We start from the raw sequence: 12,391 nt of genomic DNA, 5'->3' as shown, positions 1-12,391 counted from the left end.
CGACACACAAATTCCTTCCAAAAAAAGGAGTCAACTGATTGCTCCCCAATGCCTGAACCAAACATCAATGCTCAGCCAGCTAATACATGTACAAGAGCAACTAGAGTGTATCAAGTTGTACCTCACTTCCCCAGATAATCCAGCGATAAAGATTTCAAATCTGGCAAGACATCTAACCAAACACTGTGTTGATTACCAAAATCTCGCAGACTCTGCAGCTGAAGATCATTTCAAAAAAGGTTACATTTGGATAACGAAAACATACAAAAATGTGTTAACAAATTGCAGTCATAAGAAGATGTTAGAGACACTCCTGCCCTCCAACAGGGAAGCAGTGTCATAGTGGTATTGTCGGTGGACTAGTAATCCAGAGACTCAGAATAATGATCTGGGGACCCGGGTTAGAATCGCAGTGGTTAGCACTGCTGCCTCACGCCACCCAAGTCGCAGATTTGATCCCGGCCCTGGGTCACTGTCCGTGTGGCGTTTGCACATTCGCCCCGTGTCTGCGTGGGTTTCGCCCCCACAACCCAAAGATGTGCAGGGTAGGTGGATTGGCCATGCTAAATGACCCCATAATTGGAAAAATGAATTGGATACTCGACATTTATTTTTAAAAAAAGAACAGCATGCAAGTAGAATAAGCTGTCAGAAATTGCTTCTTTACAGAGTTGTCAGCCCCATATAAATTGCTGGCATTCACTGCAACAGAACTGAATGTGCTCGTGTGTGGCAAACATCTCCACGTATAGGTGCTCGGTGAGTCACTGGAGCAACATTACCAGTCACCATGATCTTAGACTTGCTTTACCATTTTCAGACTTGCTTTATCATTTTAAGAGGTCAGAAAAAAATCTTTTATTCTTAAACTGGTCCAAGATTTTTTTCTTCACTTCTTTTTTCCCCTGAGGATTGTGTAAATGCAAGAAATTATAAAGATGATGTGTAAGTTACATGGTGCCAGGAAAAGTGAGGCTTAATGTGCTGTCTCGTCTTTTCCTGTTCCTTTAATGATGTGGAGATGCCGGCGTTGGACTGGGGTGAGCACAGTCAGAAGTCTTACAACACCAGGATAACACCTCCTGAGGAAGGAGCAGTGCTCCGAAAGCTAGTGATTTGAAACAAACCTGTTGGACTTTAACCTGGTGTTGTAAGACTTCTATGTTCTTACTGTGTTCTTTTAATATTTGTGAAAGCAAACAGGTCAAAAAAGGTCTCAGGTTCAATCTCATATTTGCATCAAAAAAGCATAAACCGCTACAGTAAGGAGTGGGTGGGGTCAAAATATACCAACTTTAAAGACCCCAGTTTTATCTCAGGATCTTAAAGCAATTGAGTACATTTTTGGAAGTCATTGACGATCCACGCGATTGAAACTTTAGTATCCTACTGATCCTGCAGTGTTTTAAACTCCACACCTGACTCACCACCAATATTCCCTCTTCAGTTGCATGGGTGCCCTGCAGTAGAACAATTGGGAATATGCCACACAGGAACAAACAGAAGATGCATACATGCATGGTTTGGTGTCAATCCTAAAAGGACCGCAAGGTACAACAAACCTGCTGCAAACTGTCTCAACAGATTTGAAATTAGCAAACGTAACACTGCTATTCAAGAAAGGAGAGTGCAGAACCTGACATCAAGTCATTAGGCAAGTGCTGGATTCTATTATTATGGAAGTCTGAGCAATGCACTTAGAAAAGTATAGATTAGAACAAGTCTTTATTTTAACAAATGATATCCTGTTTGGCAAATGTTGGATGTTTTTAAGGATCTAAGTAGTAGGGTAGATAACAGGAATAGTTGTGGTCTATTTGGATTTCCAAAAGGCATCTGATAAGGTCCTGCACAAAAGATTTTTACACAAGGCAAGGCATGTGAGGGTTGGGGATGATATATTAGCCATCTATCAAGATCGAGGATGACATCTTCCACTGCAGCTCAATGGGCTCTGAGATGGTTGATAAGTCCAATGAGTGATTTGTAGATTCTGCCATATACTGGACAGGTGGTGATGGAAGAGTCAGGCAGATTGGTTTTTTTTGAGAATTGTGCATCTCCTCCGTCACCTCAAATTTGCCTCTCCATAGTTGCGACAAAGTCTCTCAATGTGTTCGGTGCTTTTTCAAATAAGTCTTTTCCATTTTGGCCAATCACAACCCAGTGACTCCCATGAGCTGACGGAGATATTTGATCAGCGATGCTTTGAGGACATCCCTAAAGCCTTTCCACTGGCTTCCTGGGAGTCTCCTACCATGTCAGAGTAAAGCAATTGCTTCGGGAGACTGGAGTCAGGCATACAAATGTGTCGTCCAACAAAGATGGCTTTGAGCGATTAGCACCTCGATTCTGTGCCAGTTGGCTTGGCCACTGCAGCCAGATGACACTTCTCCAGAGCTTTGGGGTACCTGTTGTAGGTCATCCAAGTCCCCAAAGTATTTAGGAGTGCGGGGATCATTGCTGCCCAGTAAACCATAACCTTAGTCCCAGATCTGAGATCCTGGTCCTCAAATATTCCTTTTCCTTAATCAGATGGAGGCTGAGCTGGCACATTAGAGGCAATGATGAATTTCTTCATCATGTCTGTCTTCATCAAGATAAGGCTCCCAAGATTCAGAAAATGTTCCACATTTTCCAGGATCTCACCATTGATCTTAATAAAGGGGATCTCAGGGACAAGGCGATCATGACTATATTCAATCAGGGAAACATGTCAAATTGCAAAACCATAGAGCAGTCTCCCTGGTGTCCATCACAGAAGATCATTGCAAGGATCCACCTCCAATCATCTCCTCCCAGTGGCCAAAGAGCTCCTCCAATGCAGTTTCCACCCATTGAGGGGCACCAACAGACATGATCTTCTTTGCATGGAAAATTCAAAAGTGCAAGAGACAGCACCAACTACTGTACGTGACTTTTTCAACTGCACAAAAGCCTCGGACTCATCAACTGAGAAGATTCCCAAGTATCCTCAAGCCGGGATACCTTCCGCAATTTGTCACCACCATCCGCCTACCCCACGATGACATGTGCCTTGACCTCATCAACAAAACAACCATAAACCCGATCAGTGAAGACTGGGATCAAGCAAGACTGTGTCACTTTATGAACACTCTTCTTCATTTTCCTCTCTGTAAATTGCACCTCACCTCCAGCAAATTATCACAGGCGTAGAGATAATCAATGTATTGTAGCCAAATTTGCAGACAACACAAAAAGCAGAATGGCAAGATGCAAGACGGATACAGTTTGGAAAGAGTTATTGATAGGTTAAATAAGTGGGTAACAAGGGTATAATCATAGATTATCATAGAATTTACAGTGCAGTAGGAGGCCATTCGGCCCATCAAGTCTGCACCAGCTCTTGGAAAGAGCACCCTATCCCCATAACCCAGTAACCCAGTAACCCCACCCAACACTAAGGGCAATTTTGGACACCAAGGGCAATTTATCATGGCACCTAACCTGCACATCTTTGGATCCACCTAACCTGCACATCTTTGAACCGTGGGAGGAAACCGGAGCACCCGAAGGAAACCCACGCACACACGGGGAGGATGTGCAGACTCCGCGCAGACAGTGACCCGAGCCGGAATCGAACCTGGGACCCTGGAGCTGTGAAGCAATTGTGCTATCCACAATGCTACCGTGCTGCCATAATATGGGAAAATGCGAAGTTGTTCATTTTAGAATGGAGAACAAAAGAAGAGTATTATTTAAATGGAGAAAAACTGCAGAAAGCTGCAACACAAAGGGACTTGGGGCTACTTGTGCACGGAACACTGAAAGCTAGCGCACAGGTGCAGCAGGTAATCAGGAAGGCTGATGGAATGTTGGCCCTTACTTCCAAGGGGGTTGGAGTATAAGAGTCGGGAATTCTTGCTGCAACTCTACAAGGTACTGGTGAGACCACATCTGGAGTAGAGAGAGCAGTTTTGCTCCCTTTATTTAAGGAAAGATTATTTCATTGGAGACAGGTTTGGAAAAGGTTCACCAGGATGGTCCCTGGTATGGAGGGGTATCTTATGAGCAGGTTGGGACTCTACTCATTGGAACTTAGAAGAATGAGAGATGGTCTCATTGAAACTTATAGAATTCTTAAGAGGCTTGACAGTGTAAATACTAAAAGGATGTTTCCCCACATGGGAGCATCCAGGACCAGAGGGCACAGTCTCAGAATAAAGGGGTGAATGTTTAAGACTGAGATGAGGAGGAATTTCTTCTCTCAGACGGTTGAGAGTCTTTGGAACTCCTTGCCACAGAGAGTGGTGGGGGCAGAGTCTTTGTGCATATTTAAGGCTGAGGTGGTTAGATTTTTGATCAGTATGGGAATCAAGGGTTACGGGGAAAGGGCAGGAAAGTGGACACGAGGGATTTTGGATCAGCCATGATCCTACCGAATGGTGGAGCAGGCTCGTGGGGCTGAACAGTCTATTCCTGTTTCTTATGTAGTTAACAGACAGGAAACTTCAATCCAAAGCCAGAAATGTTCCAACCTCTTAGTTGCTTTGTGAGTGGCTTAGATTACCATTGGTATTTGTATTTTCTTCCTCTGTCACCTCATCTGAAAAAGTGACTGGTGCGGAGGTTAATTCAGGCAATGATCTGATGTCACATATAGGTAACCATATTTCATGCACCAAGAACAACTTGTGTGCTCAATGCTGACTCAGAAACTGAGCTGCAGGCCATTGTAGCATAAATAGAGGATTGGTTAATGGACATGAAGCCATAGTGAGGCATTTTCAAGTTGGGAGGATCAATGCTAGGCCTGAGCTATTTACAATCTAAATGACCAACTTACGGAAACAGAGTCAATTACCGAAGTTGGTTGATGAGGATGCAAGCTGCGAAGGGGACACAGAGGCTGCAAAGATATACAGACACGTTAAGTGAATGGGCAACAAGGCAGCAGGTGGAGTGTAATGTGGGAAAGCATGGGGTTATTCACTTTGGTCATTAGATTTGAAAAGCAGAATATTTTCTAACAGATGTGAAACTTGTAAATGTTGGTATTCAGAGAGGTTTGGGTGTGTTCATACAAGAAAAACAAAGTTAACAAGCAATTTGGAAAGCAAATGGCATGTTGGCCTTTATTACACATAATCAGTGCTGTCCCCTAGACTGCCTGGTTCCAACTCTGTAGCATCACCTGTCTCCACCCTGCCTCAGCTCCTCTGCAGCTGAAACCCTCATCCATGCCTTTGTTACCTCCAGACTTACCCACTCCCAGCCAGCCTCACATATTCTAACCTCTGTAAATTTGAGGTCATCCAAAACTCTGCTGTATCGGTTCAAATAAACAACAAATCCCGTTTCCATATCACCTACTTGTTGACTTACACTGACTTGGAGTCAAACAAAGTCTTGTTTTCAAATTCCTCCATAGTGTGACCCCTCCCTATATCTGTATTCGCCTCTAACCCTCAGAACCTTCCAAAATATTTGCACTCATCTAATTCCACCTTCTTGAGCATTCCTGGTTTTAACCACTCAGGACTGGTGGCTGTGCCTTCAGCTGTCTCAGCCGCAAGTTTTATAATTCCCTCCCTTAAGCTCTCCTTCTGTCTCTCTCTCTCTCTCTCACTGCCTCACTTTCCTCCTAGAAGACATTCCTTAAAACGCTTTTGGTGGGGTTTGGTGTCATTTTTTTAATTAAGCCTCTGTAAAATACCTAAAGATATGTTATTATGTTAAAGGCACTACATAAATGCAAGTTTTTCTTTGAGCATGAAATATGGCTACCTTAACCAGGGGCTGGTTTAGCACAGTGGGCTAAACAGCTGGCTTGTAAAGCAGAACAAGGCCAGCAGCGCGGGTTCAATTCCCGTACCAGCCTCCCCGAACAGGCGCCGGAATGTGGCAACTAGGAGCTTTTCACAGTAACTTCATTTGAAGCCTACTTGTGACAATAAGCGAATTTCATTTACTTCATACCAGATCACTGACTGAATTAACTTCCATACAAGTCAATATTCAGATGAAGAGGAAGAAAATGCAAGTACCTATGGTAATCTAAGCCACTCAGCCACTGCCGCTACCGTCCTTTACCCAGTTTGACAGCCAAAGCTTTCAAATTTATTCACAGAATGTAATGAAAGATACAGTATCGATTTAAAAACGTAGAAAATCAAGTTTGGTACGGCACTAAATTCACCTACATCAGCATCTGCTGGAACAGTTCTTCTGCAATGTACAAAGAACCCATATCCAAGACTAGCTGCCTGTTCAAAGAACAAAGATTTTTCAACTCAAATTGCAGTTGGTAGAAAACACCGAAAACAAAATGCATGACTGCATTCTGTTCCGTACCCATGTGTTATCGGGTTCTTCTGTTCAAAAGGGATTCGACGGCATCCTGATCGACAAATGTAAAACATTTCACACTGAAATTTCTGGTTATTTCATCCTAACATTTCAACAATTTACTGGTGGTAACTCTTCCAATCCGTAACAGTTTTGACAGACAAGAATTTGAACTGAAACTCTCAGGTGGGAACAATGTAAAGGTATAGAAAAGAGGCAGCTCCCTATTAATGGTATTTTTCTCAATTTAAACTGTCACCTTTCCAGTTGGCAGGTCAAAGTTAAACACTGACGTTAAAAGGAACACCTTGTACCAAGCTGAGGTCTGATGATGCATGTGCAAATCAACCCAAAATATTTCTCACCCTCTAGAGTGAAACCATGAAAGTTTACTGAACCATTTTTACTACTTTTAAAAATAACCACAGCTTAATAAAAAAATTCTACCCTGCAATAAACATATAGATTCAAAACCCAAAATACTTAATTCATTTTGTGCTACGCAAAGAGAAAAGAAAGATGGCCACAATCCTCAGCCAAGCACTTCACAATCTAGGTGTCAAGTACAGCCCAGGGGGCCTCGCCATCTCAAGAATGTTGGAACACAAAGGAAGCTTATTCTGCCTTGTCTAGGAAGGGTCTATACACATTTAGTATCAAACGCTGCTTCAGCATATAAAAATAACTAGAAATCAACCCCAATCAATTTACCATACAGATTTCAGCTCAAAAGTAACTGGTACAAATTATATTTTTATTTATAAACAACAGAATTTATAGAACAAGGATTATTACCTTAAATTTAAAAGCTAAAATGTAAAATTTCTGAATTGTCCCTTGACCAGTCTATACACAACTTTGATACCAATCAATATTTAAATGGTAATATTGTAAAAATGTTTATAGATTGAATATAGGCCTCATTATATATTCAGAGTTTTGGTCATATTTATATCATCTGACAATTACATTCTATTTTTTAAACATCTCAGTGTGCTTTGTGTAAAATTCAGTAATTAAAGTATGAAATTAGAGTTTTACCACTGCACCATCACAATGCTTTTCAATACAACTCACACAATGCTTTTCAATACAACTCAAGGTTAATTTCTCCCTGCTAAGACTACAATTTACTTGCATAAAATGAACTACATTAGAGAATAGGGCATTTTCTTTAAACAGTAATACATGTAAAATTAGTCTCAGAAAATAAATACTCAAACAAACATATAATTTTTTTAAAACCCATTTTACAAGCCCTTTCGCTTCCCACATCTCAGCAATTACCATTTGGCAAATAGCCAGAGCAGTCCTAGAAATTCCAGTTTTGTACAAGTATCTAATAGGCTTGCCGTAATTTTACATGCAAAATGTACACTGGTCAAATAAAGCTCAAGTTTAATCACCCTTCCCTCTAGCAGTATTTATTATAGAGTGGCTGGGGGAAATTACCCCATAATGACCAAGTATAAGATCAAGCAACATTACCTCGGAGTTATCTCCATCTGGTAATTATTCTATAATTAAAGAGCGCATACCCAAGACCTTAAAGACAATTTTTTAAAAACAATCTATGCAATTGGCATAATTCAAACTCAGCCATCTTACACAAATAAACATTCTGTAAAACAAATTATCAAACATCGATTCCTGATACACAGATGACTTTCTATTTTGCTAATTTATCTTCAAAACACAAATTGTATTCAGCAAAATATTTATACATATTCTTCCATACAGGGGAACAAATCTAAATGGTGAAAGGGTTACATCCCCAACCCCCACTAAAGCGGTAAAAATGTATGGAACAATACATAGACACGCACTGTGATTATCATACCAGACACGCTTAGTCAGAATTCATCTTCAAAGTATGCCTCAGTAAACAAACAGAGGAGGATTAATGAAAAAGAAGTGATTCAGCCTGCCGCCTAAGCACTATAAAAATTTGATATAATTACAAACGCTGCAAATACCAACAGTTCAAAAATACACCCTTGCAGTTAAGCCATTTCACAATTTAATTTGTCTGGTTCACTTAAATATTTCAAAAAATATTGATGAGGACAATTAAACGATGTCTCAGACCTACTTTATTGATTATTTTCAAAGAAAAGTGCTTCCCTGTGATTGAGGATTGTTCACGCACCATACAAACTGTTTTCAAACACAACACAAGTATTATTTTTAGACAAAAAGAAAATACAAGCCATTCCTTCCTATCTCCAGAAAGCCAAAACCTCAGTACTATCTACAATCAGAAGCACTTCCAAACTTCATTCAGACTCCAAAACACTCTTATTCCTCATTCAATACCAGAGCCCGATTACTGGAATCATTTATCAGAGCACTACTACTACACCCATTGACCCAGACCCATTTCTATACCAGTTGTACACATTTACAAGATCCTCAAACTGCAAGTTACATTATAAACTCTTTTGGCAGAGCCCCCTTACTGCACCAATTAACCCAATCCCCATTTGTTGAGCTCAACTGCTTAACCATGACATTACCTGACCTCAATTATTGTATCCACTTACTGAAAGCCTGTTATTGCTCAAAAGATGCACCAAAGCCCCATTGGTACAATCCTTTACAGGTGTGCTCAGGCCACACCATATTGTTGAATGTCATTACCACACGAGAACCTCTAATTGGACGCCATTTTGACACCACAGCCCTATCTATAACTGTGCTCCATTAGGGAACATCATCCTCATTACTACCCCCCAATCCCTCTCCACATTGCAGCCTCCTATTATCACAGCAGATCCCCATGTCTGCATCCCAAAAAACAGCAGATACCCAGTGCACCAACCTATTGCAACAGATTGCCATTCCAGTGTCCCATTAACGCATCCGATTTTCATCTCGGGACTTAACAATTACAACACACTCCTGGCCAGTCTGCCCTCCATGAACGTGGGCTCATCCAAAACACTGCTGCTGTTGCACCAAATCACGTTCCCCTATCATTCCTATCCTCGCAAACCTACATTCGCTCCCCGTTAAACAATTCCTTTACTTTAAAATTTGCATCCTTTTTTTCAATTCCTTCCAGAGCTTTGCCCCTTCCTATTTCTGAAATCTAACTCAGTCCCACAACACTTCAAGATATCTGTACCCCTCCAATTTTGGCCTCTTGAGCAATCCCAATTTCAATCACCGCACCATTGGTGGCCATGCCTTCAGCTCCTCCGGAATACCCTCCCCCTAAGCTCACTTTCCTCCTTTTAGACACCCCTTAAAACCTGCCTCCTTGAACAAGCTTTGGATCATCTGACCTAATATCTCCTTATGTCGCTCAATGTCAAATTTTATTTTAAAATGCTCCTACTAAGTACTTAAAAGTCTCTAGACAAGTTATTGTCATAACAGACTTCACTGCCTCACCTAATTAGCTTGTCAGGTTATCATTGCTGCACCCCATTACAGCACCAGGTCCGCAAAGCTCCAACCAATGACTGGCCAAGACCACCAATCTCAGGCTCCATGACTTGCCTCAGCCGCCATTCCAACACACCACAACTTGCCCTGGCCACCAATCGTATGCCCCATAGCTTGTCCAGGCCGCCAATCCCACACACCGTGGCCTGCCCATGGTGCCAATCCCAAGCACCAGGGACTTGCCCAAACCACCATCCCACACACCACGACTTGCCCAGAGCACATATTCGGCACCCCATGACTTGCCCACATCACTAATCTCACGGTCCATTACTGGTCTACATCTCCAATCCAGTGCCCCATTACTGGTCCACATCGCCAGTGCTGCAGCCCATAACTCATGAGATTGTGAATCTCACACCCAGTGACTGACCCATAACTCCAATTTTGTGGAGCCCCAATCACACACCCCATTATCTGCCCAGATCCCAAATCCCACACGCCATTATCTGCCCAGAGCCCCAACCACACACCCCATGAGCTGTCCAGATCCCGAATCCCACACCCCATTATCTGCCCAGAACCCCAATCCCACACCCCATTATCCGCCCAGAGCACCAATCCCACACCCCATTATCTGCCGAGAACCCCAATCCCACACCCCATTATCCGCCCAGAGCCCCAACCTCACACCCCATGGCCTGGCCAAAGCCCCAGTCCCACACACCATTATCCACCCAGAGCCCCAATCCCACACCCCATTATCCACCCAGAGCCCCAATCCCACACCCCATTATCTACCCATAGCCCCAACCCCACGAGCTGTCCAGATCCCGAATCCCACACCCCATTATCCACCCAGAGCCCCAAACCCACACCTCATTATCCACCCTGAGCCCCAAACCCACATCCCATTATCCGACCAGAGCCCCAACTACACATCCCATGAGCTGTCCAGATCCCGAATCCCAACCCCCCAACCTCATACCCAATGACCTGCCCAAAACCCCAAACCCACACTCCATTATCAAACCCAGAGCCCCAACCATACACCCTGCCCAGCGCCCCAAACCTACACTCCTAACTGCCCACCACCGGACCTCACTACTGCACCACATCTCCATTGCAGAGTTCCAAAGAAGTCCAACACTGACTCGAATCGTTAACTCTGTTTCTCTCTCCATTGAAGTTGCCGGACCTGCTGAGTTTGTCCAGTATTTTCTGGTTCTAGCCCTTTGCCGAACCCCATTATTGCTCATTGAATCATGTTACTGCACCGCTGCCTCAGTAACACGCTGCAGCCCTCGCTGAAGCCAGCAGATTGCCATCCCGGCGGTCATTCTGTGTTAACACTCACTCCTCCACATTCTGACGTACTGTTTAAAAGTTTAAATAAACCGAAAAGCTGGAAGATAAAGTGCGGAGCGGAAGCGGAGCCGCGATTCCCGCTCTCTACATCCCATCCACACTCTTGGGGGGGGGAGCCGGGAGCCATCCCCGGGAGAGTCTCCGGCCCGGGAAACTTCCCAACTTCCAGCTCGTGAGACTCCCGCCGCCTCGTTTATTTATTCACCTTCCCCCTCCACCCCCCGAGCTTCCAGGCTGCTGCTCCGTATTTCTCCCCCTCCCCTCGGCCAAAGTGCGGCCTATGGCAGCCACCGGCTTAGCCCCCAGCAGCGGCGGCCGCCTGGAAGGCTCACGGTGTCGGTGCGCTTCCAAATGGAAGGCGCTCCGTGCAGACTTTCTGAGGCGGGAGGGGAGAGGCCGGGCTCCGGGCGATGCTCAAACTTTCCCTCCTCCTTCTCCTCGGGGCAGCCAGTCCAGAGTGCGGGCTCCCCCTCCCTCCGTCCCAGCCCGGGGAAAAGTTGTCCGGAGCTGTCGGCAGGCCCAGGCCTGAGGGCCCGGATCGCGGGCGCCATCTTGGCTGCTGGCGGCTGATCGATGATTGAACACAAAAGCAGCCGAGGGATCAATTCCTGATCAATCACTAAAAGCCCGCTTCCCGGCCCCGGGAGGCGGCCCGTGCCGCCACTCTGCGGCCAGGGCCGACGCCCAGGCCACCCCCTGTACCGTGCCGCCCAGCCGGACACCCCCGGCAGCCGCTGACCTGAAGCAGTTGTAAATCAAATTTCTTCCAATATTGAAACATCGATCCCACATTGGCGGCCATCTTGAGACATATTGAGGCGATAGAGAGCGAGCCTGGATTGGAGTTCCTGCAGGGAGGGAGGTGGTGGGGGGGAGGAGCACACTGACAAAACCCGGCATGGAGTAAGGAGCCGGATCCACCCGCCCTGCCCTGCTCGGCCCGCGTCCCGATCCCACCCCACACCCAGCCCGGATCCGGCTCCCGCTCTCACACACACACACAACAAGCAGCAACATTGCAGCCGCCAGTCTGAATTCAACAGCAGCAAATGCAGCACGGAGCTGGCATCGTGCAAGCTCAATATAACATGTCAACCCGCAGCATTCTCATCCCAGTGCCTCTTATTTGAAACGCAGCAACGCTTTAAAGAGTTTCCGAGATGCAAAAAATAATAAACATTGTCGCTTCTTATTATTGTTTTTTTAATTTGGAAACTATTGATCATTTTGCACCTTGCAGTGTTTTTGTTTTTTTGGGGGGGGATATGTTGCACCCAAAAGCTACGATTTTTTTCTGCATTTAGGAACCGGCTTCTAAAGGAGA

At 44.6% G+C, this 12,391-nt stretch overlaps 1 protein-coding gene across 6 annotated transcripts in view; it reads right to left on the bottom strand.

The window, feature by feature from the left end:
• Nucleotides 1–11,957, bottom strand: part of LOC140386629 (protein CASP-like) — a 1,158,102-nt gene extending 1,146,145 nt beyond the window's left edge. For all 6 annotated transcript variants that reach the window (XM_072469118.1, XM_072469114.1, XM_072469117.1 and 3 more), the window contains exon 1: nucleotides 11,807–11,957. In XM_072469118.1, coding sequence (XP_072325219.1) covers nucleotides 11,807–11,869 — 63 coding nt within the window. In that variant the 5' untranslated portion in view covers nucleotides 11,870–11,957. The remainder of the gene's footprint in view (nucleotides 1–11,806) is intronic.
• Between the last annotated feature and the right edge of the window lie 434 nt (nucleotides 11,958–12,391).

Source organism: Scyliorhinus torazame, chromosome 12, assembly GCF_047496885.1.
Source record: "Scyliorhinus torazame isolate Kashiwa2021f chromosome 12, sScyTor2.1, whole genome shotgun sequence".
Taxonomy (NCBI): Eukaryota; Metazoa; Chordata; class Chondrichthyes; order Carcharhiniformes; family Scyliorhinidae; genus Scyliorhinus; species Scyliorhinus torazame.
The sequence above is the reverse complement of the archived record's forward strand: the minus strand, read 5'-3'. Positions and strand labels throughout refer to the sequence as shown.